General features: G+C 47.5%; 1 protein-coding gene across 1 annotated transcript in view; it reads left to right on the forward strand.

Moving 5' to 3' along the window:
- LOC149361726 (uncharacterized) overlaps positions 1–11323 on the forward strand; it is a 33276-nt gene extending 21953 nt beyond the window's left edge. The window contains exons 2-3 of the mRNA XM_089568139.1: positions 6732–7275; positions 7930–11323. Of these exons, the coding sequence (XP_089424265.1) occupies positions 6732–7275; positions 7930–11323 (3938 nt within the window). The remainder of the gene's footprint in view (positions 1–6731; positions 7276–7929) is intronic.
- The last annotated feature ends 1437 nt before the right edge of the window (positions 11324–12760 follow it).

A 12760-nucleotide genomic window follows, 5' to 3' on the forward strand; every position in this document is an offset into this window, starting at 1 on the left:
CACACTGCTTCGCGCCCAAGGTGTAAGATGGACATTGGGGAAGAGAAAAGCGGTGAAAGCAACCCATTGTTGAGACTTTGCCGAGCCTAGTCGCAGCGAATGCATGGAACTGAGATGCCTGCCATGCAGAGAAAAGCCAGCTTTTCTGAGGCGATAGAATAGTGGGCAATGTCTTATTTGGATCATGTAATTGGCATATTCCCAGTTTACGAGCTCATCACCAGTGCGCCTTCGGGTCTGTAGAAAAAGCACAAATTTAAGAACAGCGTTTTCTCTGACCACTAATGCATAGTGTGGTTAAAAGAAGCTGGCGCGCCGTCAATGTTGCAGATCCCCAACAGCCACGACGAGCTTTTAAATAACTGTAACATAAAAAATTATGATTGCAATACTTATGTGCGTTTTTTAATTAACACGTGTTTACAAAGGGTCACAATATTGCGTGACGTTTGATTTTACGAAGGCACAAAGCGAAAAAAGCACACTGCGGGACGGTTTTTTTTCAGCGGCTTTTGTCGCTCCATGCCTGTAATCGTTTAAAGTAACGGTAACGATTCTAACGGAACGCAAAAAAAAGTAATATATTGATGTTCAGTATTTTTGAGAAAAAGAGCTACGCAAAAGATGTTCCCAAGTCCCGACTCACTGAGCGACGGCAGGAGCATTGCTAACAAAGTCCTTAGTTGTACCAGTCTGATTTAATTTTTAATGATGCTACCCTGGTGTAACGTAAATAATCCGAAAGAAATGGATCACGCAGCACGATTTTTCACGGATTGAGGGTTGGTGATTATGAAAGCTTGCTCGGAACTACAATGGAAGAAACGTGTTCTAGTTGGGAGAACTTTAACGCAATATACAGGGTCTGTTCTGAAAGTAGTAGGACTGGCTTTTTCCTGGGCGAACGGGCGGACGAGAGGTGGTCTGCGCGTGCACGATCGTTGAAGGGAGATATTGGGAATGCTGGCGAAAATCAGCAGTCGGCTCTCGGCCGTTGAAGAGAGGAGGTCGCTTGTACTGTGAACCCCTGTCGAAACGTCTCGTCACGCAGAATCGTCGAGCGTTTACTGGATCAGCGATACGCGATCAAATTTTGAGTAAATCTTGGTAAAACGGGCAAAGAGACTCTCAACATGATTAAGGAGGCCTACGGTGACGCTTCCATGGGTAGATCAGGTGTTTTTGAGTGGGACAAGCTTCTCCGAGAAGGTAAGAAAAGAGTGGAGTAAGGCGACCGCTTCAGACGCCCTTCGACCAGCAAGACCCACGAAAATCTGTAGCGAGGGAAAGATTTACTGAACAGTGATCGTGGAATGAGTATCAGAATGATTGCTGACGACTTGAGCATTCCTCAAACCCAAGTTTTTGGGATCGTGACAGAAAACTTATCCATGAGGAAAGCGTGCGCGAAGTTAGTGCAGGGAGTGTTGTCAGAGGAGGAAAAGGTCCTCATTCATCATCTGAATGAGGACCTCGATTTTTTGTCCAGCACAAGGCGGAAACGCTGCCTCAGCCCCCCTACAGCCTCGACTTGGCCCCGCCAGACTTTTTTCTATTCCCGAGAATAAAATCGACGCTCGAGGGGAAACATCACGGATCGGTAGAGGCGGTTCAACAGGCCGTGACGAGGGAGCTAAACAGCATTCCGGTCCAGGCGGTCCTGGAGGCGTACGAAAACTGTAAAACTCATTGGCAGCAGCGTGTAGGTGCGGAAGGGTGCTACCTTGAAAAATTGTAATCGTTTGTACTATTCTCTTGAATAAATTTTGTTTGAAAAAATGAGTCCTACTACTTTCAGAAGAGACCATGTATACCAGTTTTTTTCAGAATCATCGGTGCCTGTTCTGAACTGTTAAAGAAATACGAATAAACTTTTAGCAGAGGCAACAGTAATATTAATTTGAATATTGCTTCGTAAGCGCGTCTGAACAAAGTTGCGAAGGTGCTCGCAAGTAGTGGTGAGTTCTATTTATATTTACCGACGTTTCGGAAAAACAAACCTTCAGTTGTTAGGGCATTTGTTTCGTCTTCCCTTTCTGCGTCCTTGGTGAAATTTTGCGCTGTTTTCATTGCAATAGCCATGCACCAAGTCACCCAGCAAGACGTTCTTTTAAAGTGTTAGCATTGTTTGTCCTATGGCCTCTTGATGACGTCAGCCTATTTTTCTTGTCATTGCTTGCATTTTCTGCAGCATCTGCGAATGCACACACTAACATGCACACGCCGCCGACGTTTCTTGTTATGGGGCTAGTAATTTTTTTACATTAAAATAGGAGCCCTAAACAGGAACACCGCTGCGCTGATGTGTGTCCAATAGATTTCTTTATATTGTGATATATGAAGCCCTGTCGTTTACCACCTTCTCGCCAATTGACGCTGAGAACGTTTCCCTCCTTAGTTATTAGCACCCTTCTAGCTTTTCGCATAGATGCTAAAGCATATTAGATCTCTTTGTGTAGCTCACCGTTACGTACAAATTTTCATACATGGGAGTTGAGTACATTTTTTTCTGACAAATTTTTTAGCCATCTTTTTTAAATATTTCTGCAGTGAAATGCCGTTCAGCTGGAATAACTTGAAAGATAATATGGATGAGCATCAACTTAGCAAGACGACCTCACGTCTGCCGTGAATTTCGCATGGGGCCAGCTGGAAAGTACATATAGAAGAAGATGACATGTACACTGTAACATAAATTAGCCAATTTCAATGGCAGTCAAATGATGACAATCAGCTGACGACAAATGACAAATGGTGACAAATGATGACTATGATGACAATCACACAATGAAAAAGTACCAAACTTCTGTGCCTATTTCGCGAAACAAAATGTATTTAACGGTGCAGTAAGTGAAGGTATGTGACTGGTGCTTATATTAGATAAGTTACAAAATCCGGTGATTCGAAAAATGCGACATATAGATATCTCTGGGCTGCAAAAAAGACGAAAGAACAAACAATGATGAAGCTCTCAGAGACTTTTAGCATGTGCGCAGGAAGGTAGCTTCTAGAGAAGTTTGTACAGTGCATGTCACCAAGAGGTGGAGCTGGTGCCTTCTACTAGACATATTCAAAAGTAGGTTAACTTTGTCATGTAGACTTCCGTCATCGACTGCATGCAGGCGCTATTCCGCAAATGACGATAGTACGTATATAGCTGCTTTTCAAGTTCGTATCAAAAATGATGTGTTAGTGATAGCGAAACTTAATAAAGGGCATTCAACTCCGATTTCAATGAAACAGATTTCAAACAAATCTTATATTCGGAAATATTAGAGACACAAGCGAAAAGTTATTCAACAACCGTCGTATAACCTTCGTAGGAATGCGCAGCTCAGTAGATGACTGTCGCGACCCGTTGCGGCGTAAAGCCCCCAAGAATATGCAGAAAAACAGGCTGTTTTTCAAGTTTTTAAGGGCAAAAAAATAAAAAATGTAAGCAAAAGATATGAAAAAAATTGAATTTTTAATTTTTTTGTAATTATGAAAGTACATTCTTTTCTGCATCATTTCATGTGTCAAACTTCATTCTGTGCAATTTATATCAACCTGAAAAGCTATCTGGAAGCAAAGCGGTCAGCGACATACCCCCTTTACGAGCGGTGTGTTTTCTGCGCTTGTACTTCTGGCAATGAAGGCAGCAAAGCCATATTGATGAAGCATTGAAATTACTAAGCTAGAATGTATTGGACACGTGCAAAAGAGAATGGGCACGATATTGAAACGAGTAAAAAAAGAGAAGAAAGAAAAGTTGTCTGATGGGAAAACACTCTCCGGCCGAGGAAGACTAACAGACGCAGTCATAGACAAGCTTCAAACATACGACTTGGCCATGAGAAGAAATATCGGCAACTTGGAAATAATGCGGAAGACCGTTTGGGCAACATATTTTCACATTTCATCATCTGGCAAGGTCCCTTGCCACGGATTGCTTCCAAAGGGGCCTGGCACCTGGTGCGCGTATAACAAAAATGTGCATGAAGGCAAACCTGTTGTGCACGAAGACAGACTTCCTCCACCTGCCTTGGAGGCCCTAAAACCCATCTATCGGCAGCTTTCACAGCCAGAGCTTCTATCGAAGTGGCTGCACGGACGAACACAGAACCCAAACCAGTCCTTCAACAACGTCGTATGGGAGTATGCTCCAAAAAATGCCTTTGTGGGCCTACAGACATAGAAGATTGCTACATTAGATGATGTTCTGACCTTCAATGCTGGGGCAATCGCAAGAACTAAGGTTCTTTAGGCATGCGGACTAAGTCCGGGCAGCAACATTGTGCGCTGGCTGTAGCGAGTCGATCGGCGTCGAGTTTACTTCGCTCATCGAGCTACGCGGCAAGTGACAAAACAGGCATGAGAAGCTAAACGGCAGGAAAAGAAGTGCTAAGTTGACCTAGACGATTGCTATGCAGCTGGTGCCTACTGAATAAATTGGTCAAAATGAGTTGGCTAGGTTGAAATATTGGGATTGAAGGTTTTGCTTACTTTAGACTGTTTTCTCAAAACAAGATTTTTGTTACGTCGGTACCATTATTTTCGAAATGACAATAGATATCAATCTGATTTTTACTGTGCATACTGTACATATATGTGACAGTTTAGTGTACCAAAATTATCAGCGTGCAAATATTGTTGTTTATTTTAAAATGAAAATATGTACAACATTTGGTCAAAATTAGTGTGTAGAAAGTAAAAAAATCGCTAAAAGTTTTATTTCTTGTATGCTAAAATAATTTTGATACAGCGGCTATAAGATTGAATTCTAAACAAAATAAAGTAAATATTTTGCCGCTATCTTTAGTAGTTGCCAAGAAAAGTGCACCACAATATGCCCTAAAATGCACGGGAAAGATAGGGCTTACCCTGCCCTCCTAAAGTTCTAATAGCAAAGATAGGCTGTCCTTGCCAAGGAATATTGTGCACAAGCGCAAACTGGATGGCTACCAACCTCGTGCAAAGTCGTGCGTTGTCTTGAAGGGGGATGTTGGGAACGATGGGGAAAATGGGCAGTCAGCTCTCGGCCGTTGAAGAGAGCAAGTCGCTTGAAGTTGAACCCCTGTCGAAACGTCTCGTCACGTAGAATCATGGAGCTTTTACCGGATCAGCGATACGCGATCAAAGTTTGTGTAAATATTGGTAAAACGGGCAAAGAGACTCACGACATGACTAAGGAGGCTTACGGTGACGCTGCCATGGGTAGATCAGGTGTTTTTTGAGTGGCACAAGCTGTTCCGAGAAGGTAAGAAAAGAGTGGAGGAAGGCGACCGCTTCAGGCACCCTTCGACCAGCAAGGCCAACGAAAATGTGTAGCGGGTGAAACACTTATTGAACAGTGATCGTAAGATGAGTATCAGAATGATTGCCGATGACTTGAGCATTCCTCAAACCCAAGTTTTTGAGATCGAAACAGAAACCTTAGCCATGAGGAAAGTGTGCGTGAAGTTGATGCCGGGAGTGTTGTCAGAGGAGCAAAAGGCCAACCGGAAAGCGATCTGCCAGGATCTTCTTCATCACGTGATTGAGGACCCATTTTTTGCCCAGTGTTACGAACCATCTTGAGACCCGAGATGAAACGTAGCGGCAATTTTGACGGGTCGTTTGACTTCAACTTGACCCCACGATGACCTCACAGAAAAGGGTGACTTTCTGGGAAGTGGCCAATGAGGCTCTTCCCACACTCGGCTCGGCGAAAACGACCTCCCCTTCAAGAAGCAACCGACGACAGGAGAAGAAAGGGTGTCCCTCGTTTTGAAAAAAAAACCCGGAACGAATCAGAGGAAGCCTGCGCAGCTGCGGCTGTGACGTCAACACGACACAATGCTATAGGAATGCGGAATGCGGACTGCGGACTTAGGAATGCGGACTCGCCAGTTCCCACGTGCGGGCTCTAAGCAGGTGTCTTAGTTGGCAGTGACGTGTGGTGCCGATCTTTTGTGCCACGATGAGTTACCGCCTAGTGACGAGGCTCAACAGGTCTTCGATGGCGGTGCTGGTGCCGATCTTTTGTGTCGCGATGGAATGTCGCCTGGTGCAGGGGCGGAGTCTTGGGCTATATAACCTGCGACCAAAGTGGGCACGAACGCTCTGGACCTTCGGTAATAGGTTCATCCAGTGGCTCTGAGCCTTGAGTATCAGGCTCATCCAGACGCTCGACGCTTTGAACTCTTAAATTTTGATTCCTTGTTCTTCCTTTGTAAATTTTTGTAAATAAGTGTCTAAGTTTCTTGCCATTAAAACTGCTTGTTTTTGTAATCTCCAACTGCGAAGATTCAGACGTTCCTCATCCCAGCCACGCTACCTCGAGACGCAACAACTGGTGAACAGCGGTGGGATCTGAAGTCTTGGGATTCGAGGCCTGGAAGTCCCGACATCTGTGGAACAACGACTGGTGATCTGAAGCAACAAGCGGCAACAACGGTCGGCCAGCGAGAGTGCAGCTATCTCGGGTCATGATCACGTGTGTGGGTGAGTGCTTGGCTTTTCCTCTGATGTGGACCAGCTTCTAAAAAGAGGGTTAAATTTTATAACTGGTAGAGACCTGTGCTTAAATCCTAGAGGTTTGGTATTTTTGGCATAGTGGTTTTGGAAATAGCCCAGACTCCGAGCTATCATGGACCTGCAGAAGCTGCAGAAGCCGGACCTGTTGCAGTTGTGTGAGGAATTGGGGATTGAGACAAGGGGTTTGGCACGAAAACCCTTGATAATTCAGGCCATTACTGATTTGGGGGCAGATGATGAGGAGCTCATTGAAGCATGGAACCTCATCGAGCAAAAAAGGGAAGAGCAGCTCAGACAGCAGAGAGAGCGAGAAGAAGAGCGGCTCAGACAGCAGAGAGAGCGAGAAGAAGAGCAGCTCAGACAGCAGAAAGAGCGGGAAGAAGGGGATAAGAGGCGTGAGCGCGAAAGTGAGATTGAGGCAAAAAGAATGGAGCGGCAGATTGAGCTCCATAAGTTAGAAATGGAGTTGAGTAAGAGGTCGGGCAATTGTCCCCAGCAAGCGATACCTCTTCTCAGCAAGGAGACAGGGTTCAAGATGTTGAAGCACATGCAGCCATATGTGGTATCAAGGGATATCGGTCTGTATCTTGCAAATTTTGAACGAACCTGCGAGAACCTCGCCTACAGTCAAGAAACTTGGTCTCAAAGGTTACTGACGGTTCTGCCCTGCGAAGCAGCGGAGGTTGTCGCGCGGCTCAGCAAGGAGGACGCGGACAACTACGAGAAGGTCAAGGCTTGCCTTCTACGAAAGTATAGACTTAGCGCCGAGGCGTTCAGGCAAAGATTTCTACCGAAGCGTGGCCTTGTTGTAGAGCATCCGCCTCGCATTCGGGAGGTGCTGGGTTCGATCCCCAGTGCCGCCGGGAACCCACCGGTTTCTTTAATGGGTACAAGATTTCCCCTGGCCTGGTGCTCGGCTCTTCTAGGGTGAAATGCTTGGGAAAAGGGTCTTAGACCAAACAGTGGAGCTAAGAAGTCGAGGGACGAGAGCTATCCCGATTTCTTATACAATTTGAAAGTGAACTTGGTTGAGTGGCTAAAGAGTACGGAGTCATATAGTGACCGGGACGCTGTAGTTGAGAGAATTTTGTTGGAGCAGTTTTACAACTGCCTCCCTGAAGAGGAGAGAAATTGGCTAAGGGATCGGGACAACGTAGCGACGGCGACGAAAGCTGCCGAACTTGTTGAGGAGTACGCTTCGCGCCGGCAGTTTAGCAACACCACTAGAGTTGATAGGCCCCGTAATTTCGGAAGGAGTGCGAATTATCGTCCCGAGAGGCACTTTCCGAGCTCTACAGTCGAGAAGGAAGAAAGGAAGGTTCCTTCCGACAAACCTCAAAAACAGGACGACAGTGAGAAGGGTGCAAAAGTGGCCAAAGCACAGAAAGAAAAAGCCGCGTTTGAGGCTAGGAGGCCACTCACTTGTTACAGATGCAGTGAGCCGGGTCACATAGCAATGAACTGCCGTAAAGAAAAGGTGGCGTTCTCGTATGTCAGTGACTGCAATGAAAACATGAAGCTGCTGGAACCTTACATGCATGACCTGGTAGTGAACGGGAAGCCATGCAAGGTGCTGCGCGACTCAGCCGCAACGATGGATGTTGTCCATCCGTCGTATGTGTCACCATCCGATTACACAGGCCAATGTTCATGGATCCGCCAGGTAGTGGACGAACAAAGCGTGTGCTTGCCTATAGCGACAGTGGTAATTGAGGGCCCTTTCGGTACGCTTACAACCGAAGCTGCAGTTTCAGGAAAGCTACCTAAATGCTATCCGTATTTGTTTTCCAACAAATCTGATATGTTACTAAGGGAGAAGGGGATCCTTTTTGGAGACCGAGTTGTGCAGGCATTAACACGTTCGAAGGCACGAGAACTTACAACACAGCTTACTCAGGAGAATTCTCCTACGAAGGAAACAGCAGTGAAACTGGTGGAGGAAACGGATGAACACGGTTCAGGACATCGCGCTAGTGAGACCCCCGAGACCGGTCAACCTGGTGTTGAGCTTAACGAACCGCAGAACGAGGAAATCATCAATGGTGCCCTTTTGCCGCCAGTGTCAAGTAGTTTCACGACGCTCCTGAGCGGGAATCGAGAGGAGCTGGCTACGGAGCAAGCCAATGACCAGACAATACAGGAGATCAGAGAGCTCCACAGAACAAATAAGAGAGCAAAGGGGAATAATGCTTTCCGAATGAGAGGCGGTGTGCTTTATCGTTTATACACGGATAAGCGGGGAGAGGAGCGAGACCAATTAGTCGTTCCGCAGAAGTACCGACAAGACTTACTTCGAATTTCTCACGGCAATTCGTGGTCATGCCACCTGGGAATCAAGAAGACAAAGCAGAGGCTTTTGCAAGAGTACTACTGGCCTGGATGTTTTAAGGATATGGAGCGTTTTGTGAAATCGTGCGACACGTGCCAGCGGGTCGGAAAGGCGCAAGATAAATGGAAAGCACCGATGGTGTTAGTCCCAATCATTACTGAGCCGTTTCACCGGTTGGTGATAGACGTAGTTGGGCCACTTCCCGTGACAGAGACAGGGTGTCGTTATATCCTCACCATGTTATGCCCTGCCACGAAGTTTCCAGAGGCTGTCGCGCTGCGCGAGGTAACGTCAGAGAGCGTCGTGGATTCACTGTTATCAGTCTTTGCTCGAGTCGGATTTCCTTCCGAGATCCAAAGTGATCAGGGTAGTGTATTCACAAGTGCCCTTACTACCTCATTTCTAGAGCGGTGCGGTATTAAGATAGTGCATAGCTCAATCCATCATCAGCAGAGCAACAGCGTAGAAAGGTGGCATTCTGTTCTAAAGCGTGTGCTTAGGGGACTATGCTACGAAAACAAACGCGACTGGGACGCCTGCCTACCTGCAGCGCTTTTCGCTTTGCGGTCAGTGCCGCATGAATCCACAGGATTTAGCCCCGCCGAGTTGGTGTACGGAAGGTCACTGCGCTCACCTTTGCGAATGGTACGCGAAGCCTGGGAAGGGCGCGGGGAAGACCCGACAGTAGAAGAGTTCGTCTTGACTCTGCTGGATCGTCTACATAACTCTAAAGAACTCGTGGAGGCCAGCATGAAGTCAGCCCAGGCTCGTTCGAAGGTCTATTATGATCGGACAGCTCGTCAACGGATGTTTTGCATCGGTGACAAAGTAATGTTGCTGAGAGCTTCAAGGCAAAATAGGCTCGAAGTGCAGTGGGAAGGGCCTGCAGAAGTAGTTGCCAAGCTCTCTAACACCAATTACGTGGTGAAAACCCCAGGAAAGCGCAAAGAAGTGCGCATTTACCATTGCAACCTAATGAAGCCTTACGTACAGAGAGAAGCAGCGGTAAATCTAACGCTTAACCTTCCTGAGGAGATGGAAGACAACCTTATCTGTCTAAGCGGGGAGGAAAGCAGCGCGCAGGGACTTCTCAAGAGGACTAAGCAGAGAGGAGAACTAAAAGAAAATCAGTTGTCTGATCTCGGCGAACTGATAGCAGAGTTTGATGACTGCTTCGTAGACATGCCAGGAAGGACTGATTTGATTAAGCACGATATCGAGTTAACCTCTGAGAGGCCAGTGCGGTCAAGGTGCTATCGACTCTCTCCTAGGCAGAGAGATATCCTTCATAGGGAGGTAAAGCGCATGCTGGAGTTAGGAGTAATCAAGCCCTCCGAAAGCGAATACGCTTCGCCTATGATCTTGGTGGAAGCTCCGGGTAAAGACCCAAGGCCGGTAGTAGACTATCGGAAGTTAAATACTCTCACCAAGGATCAAGTGTATCCTATTCCCAATATCGAGGAGAGAGTGGAACAGGTCAGCCGAGCAGCCTATGTAACCACGCTAGACCTTACTCGAGGGTACTGGCAAGTGCCGCTCACTGAGCGCGCCAGCAGATGCGCAGCTTTCGTCACTCCAACGGGAAGCTATCAACCAACAATGATGAGCTTCGGGCTCAAAAATGCTCCCTTTTGTTTTTCCCGCCTCATGGATAGGGTTCTGAAGGGCTGTGAAGCATTTGCGGTGCCCTACTTGGATGACATTGCTGTCTTCTCAGATTCATGGGCGGACCATGTATCGCATCTGAGAGCAGTGCTAAGCCGTTTCCGTCAAGCTGGGCTCACGGTAAAGGCCGAGAAGTGTTACCTTGCGAGAGCAACAGTGGACTATTTGGGTCACAACGTAGGCCAAGGTTTCAGGAAACCCAGTGAGGTTAAGATCTCGGCGGTGGCAGACTACCCGCGGCCTAGAACAAAGACGGACATTCGGGCATTCTTAGGGCTCACGGGGTATTACAATCACTACATCCGTGATTATTCAGCTTTGGCAAGCCCCCTGACCGATGCTCTCCGCAGGACAGACCCGACAAATGTAGTCTGGGACGAAAAAAAGGAAACGTCGTTCTTAAACTTGAAGGCAACACTGATTAGCCGCCCGATATTGCGAGCTCCTGATTACGACCGAGAATTCACGGTCCAGTGCGATGCCAGTGATCGAGGGCTAGGTGCAGTTCTCTGCCAGAGGGATGACAACGGCAACGAACATCCCGTGCTCTACCTAAGCCGAAAACTCAGCTCTCGAGAGATGGCGTACTGCGCGTCGGAAAAAGAGTGCGCTTGCATTGTTTGGGCTATCCAGAAATTACAATGCTACCTCGGAGGCTCCAAATTCGTCGTAGAGACAGACCATTGTCCCCTTTCGTGGCTGCAAACTTCGACATCAAAGAACAGTCGCCTTCTGAGGTGGAGCCTGATTCTGCAGCAGTATCATTTTGAGATAAGGTACAAGAAGGGCAAATTAAATGGAAACGCGGACGCACTTAGCCGTTCTTTCTAAGCGGTCCGGGGTGCTCTTCATGTAACCAAAATTGCTACTCAGTTTTTTTTGTTTTTTTTTTCGTGCGTTTTTGAAAGTGAGGGTGTACAGTAGCAGGTTCGGTTTTTCTCAGCTTGCGTGGGTCCTGGGAGTTTTCAGTGTGGGCTATTCACAACGGCTATACTAACCGGATTATAGCACCCTCTTTTGGAACTGGTTTCTCGGAGGGAAGTTGAGTGCTTGCTTGCGCATGTGGTTGAAGTTTCAGAGACGCCTCAAAGAATTTGGCCGGCGTAATAGAAGACCACGTTGCGAGCGGCAGAGGGCTTCTGGCATACTACTGGCATGCTTCTGCAAGTCGTCTCTTCGTGCAGCAGCGATGACTGCTACTCGCCGAGACTCGTCTGGAGAGGGAGGTAGCTGTTACGAACCATCTTGAGACCCGAGATGAAACGTAGCGGCAATTTTGACGGGTCGTTTGACTTCAACTTGACTCCACGATGACCTCACAGAAAAGTGTGACTTTCTGGGAAGTGGCCAATGAGGCTCTTCCCACACTCGGCTCGGCGAAAACGACCTCCCCTTCAAGAAGCAACCGACGACAGGAGAAGAAAGGGTGTCCCTCGTTTTGAAAAAAAAAAAACCCGGAACGAATCAGAGGAAGCCTGCGCAGCTGCGGCTGTGACGTCAACACGACACAATGCTATAGGAATGCGGAATGCGGACTGCGGACTTAGGAATGCGGACTCGCCAGTTCCCACGTGCGGGCTCTAAGCAGGTGTCTTAGTTGGCAGTGACGTGTGGTGCCGATCTTTTGTGCCACGATGAGTTACCGCCTAGTGAGGAGGCTCAACAGGTCTTCGATGGCGGTGCTGGTGCCGCTCTTTTGTGTCGCGATGGAATGTCGCCTGGTGCAGGGGCGGAGTCTTGGGCTATATAACCTGCGACCAAAGTGGGCACGAACGCTCTGGACCTTCGGTAATAGGTTCATCCAGTGGCTCTGAGCCTTGAGTATCAGGCTCATCCAGACGCTCGACGCTTTGAACTCTTAAATTTTGATTCCTTGTTCTTCCTTTGTAAATTTTTGTAAATAAGTGTCTAAGTTTCTTGCCATTAAAACTGCTTGTTTTTGTAATCTCCAACTGCGAAGATTCAGACGTTCCTCATCCCAGCCACGCTACCTCGAGACGCAACACCAGCAAGGTGGAAACGCTGCCTCAGCCCCCCTACAGCCCCGACTTGGCCTCGCCAGACTTTTTTCTATTCCCGAGAATAAAATCGACGCTCAAGGGAAAACATCACGGATCGGTAGAGGCGGTTCAGCAAGCCGTGACGAGGGATCTAAACAGCATTCCGGTCCAGGCGCTCCTGGAGGCGTACGAGAAATGGAAAACTCATTGGCAGCGGCGTGTAGGTGAGGAAGGGTGCTACTTTGAAAAATTCTAATTGTTTGTACTA

Source organism: Amblyomma mixtum, chromosome 2 (assembly GCF_055824585.1).
Source record: "Amblyomma mixtum isolate Tamu chromosome 2, ASM5582458v1, whole genome shotgun sequence".
NCBI classification, from domain to species: Eukaryota; Metazoa; Arthropoda; class Arachnida; order Ixodida; family Ixodidae; genus Amblyomma; species Amblyomma mixtum.